General features: G+C 41.0%; 2 protein-coding genes and 1 long non-coding RNA gene across 3 annotated transcripts in view; 2 read left to right on the forward strand and 1 right to left on the reverse strand.

The window, feature by feature from the left end:
- KIAA0930 (KIAA0930 ortholog) overlaps positions 1-111 on the forward strand; it is a 48,890-nt gene extending 48,779 nt beyond the window's left edge. The window contains exon 12 of the transcript XR_013339985.1: positions 38-111. The gene's annotated coding sequence lies outside the window, so the exon portion shown is untranslated. The remainder of the gene's footprint in view (positions 1-37) is intronic.
- A 664-nt stretch (positions 112-775) lies between these two features.
- Positions 776-10,054, reverse strand: NUP50 (nucleoporin 50). The gene is made up of 7 exons (XM_021529912.2): positions 9,959-10,054; positions 8,845-8,928; positions 6,041-6,236; positions 4,024-4,668; positions 2,654-2,732; positions 1,827-1,945; positions 776-1,158 (listed from the first exon to the last, which is right to left on the reverse strand). The coding sequence occupies exons 1-7, from the start codon at positions 10,025-10,027 to the stop codon at positions 956-958; spliced, it is 1,395 nt and encodes a 464-aa protein (XP_021385587.1). The 5' UTR covers positions 10,028-10,054; the 3' UTR covers positions 776-955.
- On the forward strand, positions 6,232-11,512 carry LOC116183141 (uncharacterized). The gene is made up of 2 exons (XR_004147690.2): positions 6,232-7,049; positions 8,883-11,512. It is a non-coding gene; the product is annotated as an uncharacterized LOC116183141 (long non-coding RNA).
- The last annotated feature ends 2,364 nt before the right edge of the window (positions 11,513-13,876 follow it).

The raw sequence follows: 13,876 nt of genomic DNA on the forward strand, positions 1-13,876 counted from the left end.
ACTGACATGCACCCTTGTGCATGTGTCTCCTGGCAAGGGCAACAGGCAACAGAAAGGTCTTTACAAGTCCTGAAGTTTGTTGGTGGGAAGAGCTCTCTTCAGTAAAGTACCAGCAGCAGGAGCAATGCAGCACATCCAGCTCTGCCTCAGCTGGGTTTTGGGACTAAGGACAAACACCTCGGAAGGACCATGTGGAAGTGCAACCCTTTCTTTGCCTCTGACCTGTCAGAAGCCAGGGGATGCCAGTGTGTCCAAGGTAAAACTGTCTTCCAGTTGTCTGCTTGTACTATATTGCACATCATTTGCTTGTTGCTACAGTAAGAACAGAACTGACAGTTCCCCTGGAGGAACCACTACTGTTAACAAGACTACACAAGCAAATTCTCTTTTCAATATCTGCAGTCTCCGAGTCCTGAAAGCACACAGGTCTGCAAGGGAACAGACCCAGCACGATGGGAGATCCTCACTGGTGCGGTGCAGTAACGTCACTGAGTCTAAACAGTCAGTCTCACCAGAATACAACAGCCCAATTAAAAATCTGCAGCCTAGAAACAGTTGCAACAGGTAAGCTCGAACATCCTCCCTTCCCAAAACAGGAGGTGGTTGCATTGTATTACAGTCTGTAAGGAAGCTCTGGTACCATGTTCTTGTACTCAGATTTCTGTCCATTTGGTTGACTGGTGCTAAAAACATATGCTTGGATTTACATCCATGTGCTTTATCCAGAAGACATCCTGCATTTAGATACTGAAAATGAGGGAGCACAGTCCAACACTTGTGTTCTATTAAAGCTTTTATTAGCTAGTTTAGCTTTTCCTCACATAATTTTTCCAGAATTCCTATAACAGTTCTTAATATCAGAGTAAAGAATTAAATGTTCAAGTGAAGTTACGGAAGAAAAAAAAGAGCAGCAGCAGTTTGGCAATAATTCCTCAAATGATGGACTGCAACTTATTTAAGCCTCCTTTTTCTCCAGTAAGATTTTGTGCAACTCATCTGCATCCTCACTTGTTTTCACTCTTATTAGCATAGTGACAGGAACAGCTGGATTCTTCTCATCGATCGGTGGGTTAGGAACACAAACTATAAGAACATTGTTTTTCCCGGTTCTTGTACATGGCATCTTAGGTGGAATTAGAACATTCAACAGTATATTTCCTGCATTTGAGGAGGGGAAAAAATTATCATTAGCCATTTTCTAGCTTTTACTGCAATACAGTGCTAGTATAGATACTAACTAGAGATTTAGGGTGGTGTTTGGAAGGAAGGCAATTCACAAACATCATGTACGTTTGTCTTCTTCTTTCCTAAGCATCTATTCATGGCCATTTTTCTCAGATTTCTTTCCTCACTAGAAATGAGAAAATCTATGCAAATACTGCGTCCTCTTTTTTTAAATGGAGGAACCTGAATATCAAATGATAGTAGGGGGACACAGGAGAAAGGGAAGGGGACAAGGGAGAAGCAGCAAATGAGGAATCCAGTCACAGTGCTTAGTTTATGCCAAGTTACTCTTCTGACCACCTGATGCAGTTCATATGCACAAGCAAAATGTTCTGATAGAGACAGACATGTTAATCTGAACAAACCAGGGTAAAACAGATCGAACATACACCATAGCCTTTCACTTCTTGCACTGGTTCGTGTGCTCTCTTTTGTAATGCTCACTAGAGGCATCCAAGTGTTTGTAATGATTTAGGAAAGAAAAGTAGAAAGATTTTCATTAATTGTATCTGTTAGTGCTGTGTAAAAAAAGACCAAAAAAATCCTAATGCTTAGCAAGGAATTCTGACATCAAAACTTGTTACAGGGATAAATGTACTTACCCAAATTGGTATCTGCTCGTACTAAGAGTTGAGTTTTTTCATTTCCTGCTGGTTTTAAATGTAATGTTCCTACACCTTTTTCTTTAAATTCATTATCTTTTTTGTAGAACAGTTTGCACCTGTGGAGAAAAAAAAATAAAACCCAAGTCTTTGTTTGTGCAGCCATCTAGAGATGAAATAAAAAGATACCTCCCAGATACACACTGTTACTGTGAGTCAGTATCCATCTGACTCACAGTAACAGTAATCAGGATTTAACAGGCTGTGAGTAACCTAAATCTTTATTACACTTGACCTTGTTTCACGTGCTAACAGACTTGAAAAATCAAAGAGAAAGTGAATTATTTCTTTCAGAAATGAAATGATAAACGTCTTACTTTCAGGGAAGGTACAGCAACCTGTACTCAGGGCCTGTGAGGAGCAATAAATGTAGGCTATTTTAAAAAAACTAATTAGGAAGCCGTAAGAACTGGCTGTATCATTCTGAAGTTTTAATAGGACTTTAATGTACAATTTATAAACATTTTTAACTGAGGCTCTAATGGCCCTAAAGCCATTTTAATAAGGTAGCACACACTTTTCAGATACAGCTAATGACTTCTTGTAGCAGGACAAATTCTGTGCTGCGTGTCAAGCAGACATGCAATTACTTGGGCTACTGAACATGCTTTGAAAAACTGCAAAACTTACAAGTTCATATTCTATGTGGATTCATAAGAAGTTTTATTTATTAGGAAGTCAGGGCCATGTCATTAGTTATGCACTGCAGTGGTGAAGAATAGCAATACACAGGTACTAATTTTATTTTCCGAGTTAAAGTCACTTACTTCTTTGAGTAGAAAGCATCATCTTCTTTTATTTCATTAACAATGACTTTTGGTGGCTCTTCTTCCTCCTCTTCTCCTCCTTTAAATAGAAAGTTTTAATATGTTAATGTTGTGAGCACAGATTTTGGCACTCTATCAGAAGTCCCTTATGCCCACCATGGTTGGCAGGGACATGTGGCTGGTCAGTGACAGCCAGAACACCTTTCAGCCCATGTGTACTCTGCAGCAGCTTCAGCTACAAAAAAAAGTGTTACTTGCTTTTCATTCAGCTCTTAAAGCAACCTCATCCTACCCTTCAGTTTAAGTGGGATCAAAATACCCAATCCATATCAAACAGACACCAACAATATAAAGCTTAGTAAGCCAAAAGCTTCTGTTTGAACGGAAAGAGTTTTCACATTTCAAAGAGTATGCTCCACAAATGGGTTCAAGTAAAGCACAATTAATACTTCCAATTTCCAGGTTTAATTAGGGGGATGGGAATTAGTTGCAGAATGACAGATAAGAGAGTGGCAGATGATGCCTTTCTAGCCTCTCAGCTACTGGGATTTCTATCAGCCTATTGATAGACTGACAGACCAGAGTAAAGCTGTCAGGTACTATGTAACTTTGTTGGCCTCCTTACAATCTATTAAGTAAATGGACTAAACTGTTCTGTATCTGATGCTTTTTACTGCAGGGATCTCTTGATAAACCTACTAGGAAAAGCAGTGGGATCGAGAAGTCCAGCAGGCTCAAAGGTAAACATACCAGCTGCTTTAAATTTCATCAATTGCTATCCTCACATATAGGATTATATTGTATATTATATTGTATTATATTATGTACAAACCTGACAGCAGTACGTAAGTCTTGATAAGCACATACTTTTGGTGTTGCTTACATAAGGCTGGGTTCTCACGATTAGGGGTGTAATTCTGTACTTTCAAATTTAAGAATGATGATGATCACAGAATATAGAATTTCCTGAGTTGGAAAGGACCCAACAGGATCACTGAGCCCAGCCCCTGGCCCCGCAGAGACACCCCGACAATCCCACCCTGTGCATCCCTGAGAGCGCTGTCCAAATGCTCCCGGAGCTCTGGCAGCCTTGGGACCTGACCATTACCTGGGGAGCCTGGGCAGTGCCCGACACCCTCTGGGGGAAGAACCTTTCCCTGATATCCACCCTAAACCTCCTCAGACACTACACCATGCCATCACCTTAGTGAACTTAAGAATACTAAAAAAAATGCAATATTAAGTCACATACATTCAGTGACCATTAAAATAACTATAACAAAAGCTGACCATTAAAATAACTATAAATAGAAATAAACTATAAAAGCTGACCATTAAAATAACTATAAATAGAAATACATAGAATTTACCTTTGTCATCACTATTGCCACTGTCTGTCTGAGCTTCCAATAAACTGGTGGATGCTGCAGTGACAGACTTGGCCTGGTTTGCATCTTTTCCAAACAAACCTGAATTCCCAGGAGAAAATGAGAAACCACTAAGTGCTCCTGAGCCAAGGGAACACAAAACAGGACTGTCAACACTCTTGCCAAAATTAAATGAGACGGCTGACGTAGCTCCTAACAACGGGTCTCTTTTTTCTGACGAAGCTTCGGGTTTTTTGTCCGGGGTATCCTCAGTTTTGTTAAACAAGAAGGTGGAGCCTTGCTGGAGCTTGGAGCTCCCGAAGACAGGAGCAGCCTGCGGGCCGGGGGTCTTGCTGCTTTCGTTCTCGGGGCTGCTGTCGGTGCTGCCGCCGTGCTGCTGCTCGATGCTGGCCAGATAGCGCTCGTAGTCCCTGAAGATGGGGCTGAGGTCGCACAGGGGGTTGGAGTTGACGTGCTTCACGATCCAGTCGCGCACGGAGCAGTTGAGGGCAGCCAGCTGCCTGTGGTAGGAGCCGGCGCCGCGCGCCGCGCCGGCCGGGCAGGGCTGGCTGCCGCCGTTGGCTGTCGGGCTGACGGCCTTCTTCTCGGCAAACACGGCAGCGCCGGGACCGTTTGACACTGGGGATCCTGTCACAAGAAAAAACACAGATTATGTAATATCCTGAGCGGGAGGGACCCACCGGCATTACTGAGTCCAGCTGCTGGTCTCTTGCCCAGGACACCCCGACAATCCCACCCTGTGCATCCCTGAGCGCTGTCCAAACGCTCCCGGAGCTCTGGCAGCCCTGATATCCAACTTAACTCATTTGGTTAATAAGCTCTGGTTTTAAAAAATAACAAAACAACATAGATATTTTGCTGACCTAGTGAGAAATGTGGCGTAGAACCTGGTTTTTTTACCCAGAAAGCACAGCTCTCTTAAAAGCTAAATATGCACAATATTTCTTAATCAAATCACTCATCCTTACTCGGCTGAGCTCCTCCTTTTGGGTCACCTCACTGTGCACCAGGTACTCCCGTGCCAGTGAGCAGACCTAAGTTTTCATTTAGACAAGTAACTTAGGGATAGGCAAAGTAGATGGAGCACACTGGAGTATTTTTAAAAAATCCAAAGACATCTTGTACAGAACATTAAAAAAATACATGTTTTAAATATTGCCAAAACCTTCAAAATCTTACAAAAATCTAACAATTTCAGTAAGCTGTAACACTTATTACATCAAAAAAGTCATCTCTTGCCATTTGTGCTTTAAAACATCCTGAGTGCACTAGCCCATAATTTTACAAGCCTTTGAGCATTTCTGTATAAAAATCCCTAAAAAGCAAACTAGAAAAATTCTCATTGAATATTTCAGTTTCTCTTAATTTATTCAAGCTCTGAATAAATTGAAATCCAAGTCACACTAAAGTTCAAATTTCTGTTCTATGGCATGGTGACTCCAAAATTCTGTGGTGGCAGGGTTAACATTTCTGCATGTCCAGCACAAAGGGACAGAACTAATATTCCTCAGGGAATTCCAAAGCATGACAGCTCAGCATGCCAAAGTATTTCAAATGTCTTAAAATGTAGGTATAACTGTAACAGGTAAGATTCTTGTAAGACTGTCTGCAACACCAGATGTACAAGAAGAAAAGATGAAGACTTTAGCTATGCAGCATGTATTTTTTTGTTTAAATTTAAATTGGGACATGTTACCAGATGCTTTATGCCTTTTACAGACTGCCTTATGCGAGTGCCTTCCATTTCCATCTGTGCCTAGAAAACGTTTACCTCCAGTATTAGAAATATTAATTTAGTTGCCACCTCTTTAAATTGCATGTGAAAACTTGTCCCTCCAGCACTCCAAAATAATAAGAAATGTTACAAAGAGGTAGATAGTCTCAAAACCTTAAAACACTACTACAACATGGTCTAAATTTGTTTTTTCACTGCTAAAATAACCCTACAAGTTTTATGACTGAAGGTGTTGATAAATATGTATGCTTATTTAAAACTTACCAAATGCTGATTGTGTTTCAGAGGTGCTCTTCAAACTGCTGAAAGGAGGAGTACTAGAGACACTACTGCTTCCATTAGACAGCCCTTCCAAAGGCTTTATTCCTGCACCATTCCCGAATCCACTGAAGCCACCTCCTCCTTTCCCAGAAGGCAATACAAAGCCTTTAAACCCTTTAAAAGCTCCTCCACTTTCAGACTGGGGAGAAAAAAAAAAGAGAGACAGTTACATACATCTTCTCCATGCAAATCCTGTCCCCACTTAATATTGTTGATATCCTTGGTTTGTTTTTCCCTAGTTCAGCATGTCATTCCATGCATTACTGTGTCAGCTACGCAAACAAAATTAACAGCTTCCTTATGACACACAGTGCTTCTGTTTTTAACAGACTCAGATGTTTGGTATGAAAATAAACTGGATCTAGGATGTGGATACATGGAAGTTGCTCAGAGCTGTGGATGTGTTTGACTGCCTATTAGACATTCACAGTATCTTGTTTTCTTTAACTACACAGGATTATGTAATTTCAGGTTTATTTTCAACAACTTTGAGCATTTACAATGGCAGTCAAGAGCCCAATACTTTAATCCACTCATCACTCTGGAAACACCTGTGAAACCTCTTCTGATTTACCCAAAATACTCCAATGTGACTGATGGAAGATGCAAAGACAAACCGTACTTGACCACAAAATATCTGTATCTGCAAACTTTTCATTACCCAGTTCTAATCACTGTCTTTGCAACCGTATTATTTTATGGTATAGTTTCTTACGTGTTTCTAAAAGACAAAGTACAATTAACATGCAAATAAAGAACTGCAATTTTAAGGCCTTTGGAGGTCATGAACTTTTACCACTCAAAGTGAACTTTCAGTGTCTCTGGAAAACCATCAGATGAGAACTGCTTCTGAGTTTCATCTGCTTTTGAAGAAATGGCAAAGCTTGTCCATTCCAGTATCTGACCTTGTGGTTATGGGTCTCCAGCACAGTCCTCTGCTTCACATTCCTAGGTAAGCATTTTTATTATGTTTCTCTCTGATCAGTCCCACCTTTCTCTCTGAATATTCCAGTTAAACTGCTGTCTTTTTCACTGAAGCATTCTGCTTACTCCATGTAGGAACATCAGCAAGTTTACCTTTCTGTAAATATTTCACAAAGTTTCTTACACAACTTTAGCTGTCCTGTCATCTCTTCTGCATTTTAGATTTTGTCCAGCCTGTTGTCCTGGTTTTGGTTGGGATAGAGTTAATTTTCTCCCTAGTAGCTGGTACAGTGGTGTGGTTTGAATTCAGGGCGAGAAGAATGTTGATAACACAAGGATGTTTTAGTTGGTGCTGAGCAGTGCTCACTGCAATCAAGGGCTTATCAATGTCTCATGCTCTGCCAGCAAGCAGGACAGAAGGGGTTGAGAGGGAGCATGGCCAGGACAGTGACCTGAACACAGAATGTCATGGCCAGCACGGAAACTGGGAGGGGCGGTGGCTGGGAGCAGCTGATTGCTGCTTGGGCATGGGATGAGGTCAGTGGGTAGTGAGCAACTATCCTGAGCATCACTGCTTTTTCTGGGTTTATTTCTTTCCCTTTTTTTGGTTCCCTTATCATCATGATCATTATATTTCAATCACTAAACTGTCCTTATCTCAACCCAGGCTTTCACCCTTTTTTCCATTCTCCTCCTCATCCCACTAGGAGGAAAAGTGAGGGGCTGCATGGTCCTTAGCTAGCTGTCAGCTGGAGCTGAAGTATACCAGCCCTTCTACCAGCTCTAACAGCCTGCTTCCAGTCTCCTGACTACTTCTACAACCCATCTGATCCCCTTTCTCAGCCTGTTCTATTTTTCCTATTCCATTTGCCCCTGAATCTCTCCTGCTCAAGTTGTATTTATGTTTTGTATCACCTCCTTTCAATACAATCCTTTATTTAACTGTATCCTCTACCACATTTGTGGCTAAAACTACTCAAGGCATTAGTGAGCTAAAACAGCTTCCTCATTTACAGTGCTTGGACTGAAGAAGGAAAATCAAAAGCATAGGAGAAGGCTCTCTAGCTCCTAACTGTGCCTAGTCCCACCAAGTCCTAAAGCAATCTGTGTAACACATAAAGCTCCAAGCCTATTTCTAACATGATGCATACCCTGTTCAAAGGATGTCTGGGAAAAAAATATACACAACAAAGCATTTCTCAAGGATTCCTGAAAGGACAACAATTTGGCTGGACTGGGATAAGGCTTTCACAGGGACTAAACCTGTAACAAAGGCCAGCTTCCTTTCAATTTTCAATTCGCTAGTGCAAAGAGTAGATAGCACTAAAGCTCTTGACAGGGAGGGAGAAAAAAAAAGTAGCAGCATTCTTAACAAAATACACGTTTCTCATTCTCAGAGCAGCTTAGTATTTGGGTATTTACTAACATAGCTTCTGAGACATCCCCCAGCCCTCCAGTATGGATAACTAATAACTTTGCATTTCCATACTTCCATCTCTACAAAAAATGCAAGTAAAGCAGTAAAAACGTTGTTTTACCCATTTGCATAAAACACTGTGCCTGAAACACTCTTTATTTTTACTTCACAAATATGCAAGAACACCCTGCTCACCTAGTCAAACTAGTATTACCCTTTTTTTGCCTTAGTCTTATTCTTAGCATGGAACAGTAAAGCCAAAGTTCATGTGCACATATGACCCGGTGAGTCAAAATGATAACTTTACTCAGCATCACTACAAACCCAAGGAAGTAAAACCCTGAGTGTGGTGTTGTGTTTTGTAACTGAGTAAAAGCCCAGCACTCATGCTCAGTGACTACATTACCTCTGACCCAACATTTCGGCGCTTTGCTTTTTTAATAGCTCTGTTCTTCAGGACCTCTTCACTTGCCACAGAGAATGTTCCCACCTTGAAGAGGAAGTTATGGAATCATTAGTGGAATATTCAAAATACACAACATGAAGGGATGGCCAAGATCAGGTTTTGAACACAACTCTAACACTGCTACCAAACAAACAAGGGGAGAAGTTAAAATGCAGCACTGTCATCGGCTTACCAGCTACCTGCAGGTGAGTTGATACTTGGAAAACTCTTTCTGGTTCTGCACTACATTTCTCTTTGTGCTATTTCCATTTTATTAAAACAAATAATGTAAGTTTTGTTTTGCTTTTTTAAAACACAGCTCTAAGATCTCTCTGCTGAAGGGAATCTGTCAGTAATCCACAGTTTGGAACAGTTATATGGAGATGTGGGCTCTAAGGCAACCTCCAGCAGCCTGCTGTAGTTCAAACACTAGCAAAGACAGCTAATGGCTCAGTACCACCCTGCAACAAATGAGGAAATTAAGTTTTCTTATATTCAAATTCCTGGAAGAGTTAGTTTTCTTTTTTACATTTACAGGCCTAAGCGTTTAATACTTTTAGTTGGACAAAAACTAAACCAGTTTGTTTAAATATGAGCCATAAGGGAAGTATGAGACATTAAAGGTGAAAATGTCTTTTTACAATTAGGTGAAACATACCACTCAACTATTTGCCTAATTCCTCCGGCTGTGTGGAGAAATTCAGCTAAAATTAACATAGCTCTAAAATCAGCTATTACTGACCCTCAAAAAATATACTGGAGGCATACAGAGCATTTATCTCCAGAAATCAAATCTGCTTTTAAAGAGTCCAAAAGCATTTTAACAAGCCTGGGGTTCCCTCTAAAAATATTAAGTTCCTTTCTCCAGAACCACTGACGAAATTTTTACTCTTAAAAGCTGTTTTGCTATATGGTCTGCATAACTGGAAGCTTTATAGAAATAATTTTTTAAAAATCCACTTCTATAAAATTATCTTTAATTGCTAAACTTTTAACCAGTTCTACTGTAGGTTTTATGCACAAGATACACAACAAATGTAAACAGCTACTAGCGGGGAACTAATTTGTATTTTACCTCTTCAGCTTCATCCTCTTGGTCCCAGTTTCGGTCAGTCAGTTCCTTTTCAGCAATTCTCTTTGCCATTTTTCCACACTTGTTGGGGAGAAACAAAAAATCCTAGAAAGAATTGCACAGAAATTAAATTCTAAGTGGCAGTGATCTTCAATTTGTATTCTTAGAACAAAAAAACAGGAACTGCAGTTCATATAGAAGCAAGTCAAGATTGGAATGACAACTGAAAACCAAGTGTTGTGGCAAAAACAGCCAACAGCACTTGAGATTCAAGTTGTGGTGATCAGCCATATTCAATCTTAAAGAACAACAGAAATGTACAGTGCAGTTATGGGATAAATATTATTTGGCAGATGGAAAAATTCCTTTCGGAACCATAACTCATATACTCGTATTCTGAAGGGCTACAAAAACCCCAAAGCTGTGGTTAAAACATTCCATATTCCACTCCACATTGCCACCTCAGGATACCTATGTAAGCAGCAAGAAAAAAGGGAGTTGCTTTATAACATCTGAAATAAATACTAATGAGGACCCACTGAATCAGCTGAGCAGAGAGCTTGGTTAAGACCGAAGACAATGCTCTCCTTTAAAAAATTGGACTGGTTGTCCATTACTAATTTGAAAAAAAAATTAAATAAATGAGATTGGCTTTCCTACAAAGGACACATAAGTCATGCCATGGATTTTACAGCAATTACTGTAAGCAAAGAAATCATGATTTTGCTGGTTATCTCTGTGATGTAAAGCAAAATCAGCTTTGCAGAAGGAATGTCTGTAACTGTTCTCAGTCCCATTTTACTAACGTATAACTTATGAGCTGTGTACAAAACCAGAAAAAGAAAACATGGTAGCTGGATTCAGTCTAAAAAACCGGGCAAGCAATCACTGTACAGGAATTTTATGTGAAAAAAGATGTATTTCACTAACTATGGTTATATCTTCTGATACTAAATGTGTGTAAACTTACCAAAGGAAATATGTAGTTTTGTTGCAATTTAAATCTCAAACAAGCACAAAAATTAAAACTCTTCCAAAACCCCCTTGGGTTTGTGATTAAGACCTGCCCAGAAAAAAAAGACAAAAAAAAAAAAAAAAAAAAAAAAAAAAAAACCACAAATAGCTGAATTTCAGAGCCAGAAATTGTAACAATATATTGTTACAAGGCATCTTGTTTATATATTGAAACATTTTAGAGCAGCAAATCCAGAAGGACAGCAGTCTTGGGAGATGATACATCCAAGTCCTAAATTTTGTCTGACATATATCACAAATAAGGTCAAGTTACTAGAGCTTCTGGAAGTAGAGGGACAAAGATTGGCTTGTGTATACATATTTAAATGCCCTGATCCACTCTGTCCTGAAAGTAGACATCCTTGCCTGATAACCCCTGGGAGATCATTTCAATCTAACCCACTGAAAAGCTAAAAACAAGTTATTTTAAAGTCACCTTTATTTAAATTATTGTTTCATTATATAATTTTTATATAGAATGTGTTAAATTATGTAATACATTTTAATTTTTAAGTTATAATAAATAAAGGTATTCTGTATATATATGCTGCGTATATTCATATTATGTATATATACTATATATTATACTATAATATACTATAGTATACTATATTATATTAGTATATAATATACTATAATATAATTCATATTATATATAATATACTATATACTATAATATAATTTAAATATATTAGTTTCATTATTACATTAAATATTTGAATTATTGAAAGAGCACATTAACTACAGAGCCTGTCCCCCGCCAAAAGAGAGAAAACCTTGTCTATGTAAGCTCCAGATTCTCTGCACCCACTGGTGTTTGCACAGTTTCTCTTTAAAAGCATTGTAGAGGATCTAACGTGACTCTAACAGAGAACTTGAAGTGAATTCTATCCCGTGAAACAAGAACCAGCACAAACCTACATCTGGTTGGTGTTCACAAACTTCATGAAGCTTTCGGAGCACGTGTTCTGAACAGGCTGACATAGAAGTATTTTGAGAAACGTATCGAATAATCACGGAATATCCCGAGTTGGGAGGGACCCACAAGGATCACTGAGCCCAGCCCCTGGCCCCGCACAGACACCCCAACAATCCCACCCTGTGCATCCCTGAGTGTTGTCCAAACGCTCCCGGAGCTCTGGCAGCCTTGGGCAGTGCCCATTCCCTGGGGAGCCTGGGCAGTGCCAACACGCTCTGCGGGAACAACCTTTCCCGATATCCACCCTGACTCCTCTTCGATTACCAATCACGCTCAAAAACATTTCTGAACACGTTTAAAAACAACGCAGCGCAGCCGCGCTGCTGACCTGCAGAGATAACAACACCCAGCAGCTTCATAGCCTGTTTACCGCTCTCTAGCCAGGCTCGGCGGTCACCCGGGCAGCGAGGCCCGGAGCCGGCGGGGCCGGTGTCCGTGCGGGTCCCGGGATCCCGGAGCCGGCTGCGGGCCCGGCGGGAGGAAGCGGAAGCCACCGCGGATCCGCCGTTCCGCTGCGGCTCCCGGCGCCGCTCGCCCCGTGCCGGCCGCGCCCCGCCCGCTCGCCGCACCGCGCAGCGCTCCGCGCCTTCCGGACCGCAGCGACCCCCGCGCCACTCACTCGCTCGCTCGGGGCTCTCCCGCGGGAGGCGGGGTGTCCGCAGAGGCTGCACGGCCCGGTGCCGCCGGCCCGGCCGCTCGGTGCCGCCGGCACACGCGGGGCTCGCCGCCGCTGCTGCCGCCGCGGCCCTGAGCGGGAAGGCCGCGCCCGCCGCCGGCCCGCGCACCGCGCGTGCGCCCGCCGCGGCCGGCCGCTGCAGTACCGCCGGCGGCCGCGGGGGGCGCCGCCGAGGCGCGTGTGGCTTCCGCCGCCGGCCGCGCTCTGCGCAGGTCCTGCCGGGGCCGCCGGGAGAAATCGGATGTTAGAAGGAAATCTTCATTCTCTGCTTTTAACTGCGTCTTTGAGTGCCGCCTTTTCGTGCTGGCGAGGTACCGGTGCGTCCTCGGCCAGCAGCCTTTTGTGTAAAATAGTCATACAGTTTGGTGGCTGCCCGCAGACATTTCCGCCCCCACGCACATGCTGATAAAAAAAGTTCCTCGCCTATTTATACATTTTTATCAAATATTCCCTGGTTCTGGATTCTATAATTAATCATTGTGAAAAAATGTTTTATAATTGGATTTTCACAGAAGTTACAATGAATATTATATGTGTAATGTTAGAAAGTTAAGCTGTATTAATTCCCTTACGTAGTGTGTTAAATGTAGTTTTAGGTTCCAACAGAACGTTAAAATAGACACTATGTATGTGGGGGAAGTTGTTTTTTGGTTTTTTTAGGGATGAGATACTCGATTCGAGGAACACCTAAATCGTCCAAGAGAAGATAAATCTATTGTTTTCTCATCAGAAGAAGCGAATTTCTTCAGGCCTTGCTCAGACTCGAAAACACCACGGAGATTAAAGGAAACAACATACAACAGACAGAGTTTCTTGTTTAAAATAGAATGTATGCATAACCATAAAGATGTATGAATATGCAACAAGTGTATTGTTTTGAGGTTATTCCTTTATTCACAAGTCATGCTTTTCATGACTTAGTGTCTGAGAGCATCCAGACATCCATAATTCTTTGCCTTTTATTGTCTTGTAATTGTCCTAACTCTAAACTTTTATTACTTTAATTGTATTACTATATTTATAACCATTTTATTATTATTAAACTTTAAAAATTTTTAAAAACCAAGTGATTGGCGTTTTTCACATACATTTTTATCAAATAGCCTCTGGTTCTGAATTCTGTAATTCATCATTTTTTGTGGAAAAACTCTGATCACTTGTTTTTATAAAATCTTTTATAAAGTCATAAAATAGTTATTGAAAATAGTAATAAAATCAGAATAATAAAAATTTGGACAATGAGGATTAGAAC

This window comes from Lonchura striata, chromosome 5 (assembly GCF_046129695.1).
Source record: "Lonchura striata isolate bLonStr1 chromosome 5, bLonStr1.mat, whole genome shotgun sequence".
Lineage (NCBI taxonomy): Eukaryota > Metazoa > Chordata > Aves > Passeriformes > Estrildidae > Lonchura > Lonchura striata.

Coding starts and splice junctions, on each gene's coding strand:
- NUP50 (XM_021529912.2), bottom strand. CDS start 10,027: ATGGCAAAGAGAATTGCTGAAAAGGAACTGACTGACCGAAACTGGGAC. Junction 4,669..6,040: donor TGAAACACAATCAGCATTTG/GTAAGTTTTAAA, acceptor TTCTTGTGACAG/GATCCCCAGTGTCAAACGGT. Junction 1,159..1,826: donor ACGAGCAGATACCAATTTGG/GTAAGTACATTT, acceptor CCTCAAATGCAG/GAAATATACTGTTGAATGTT.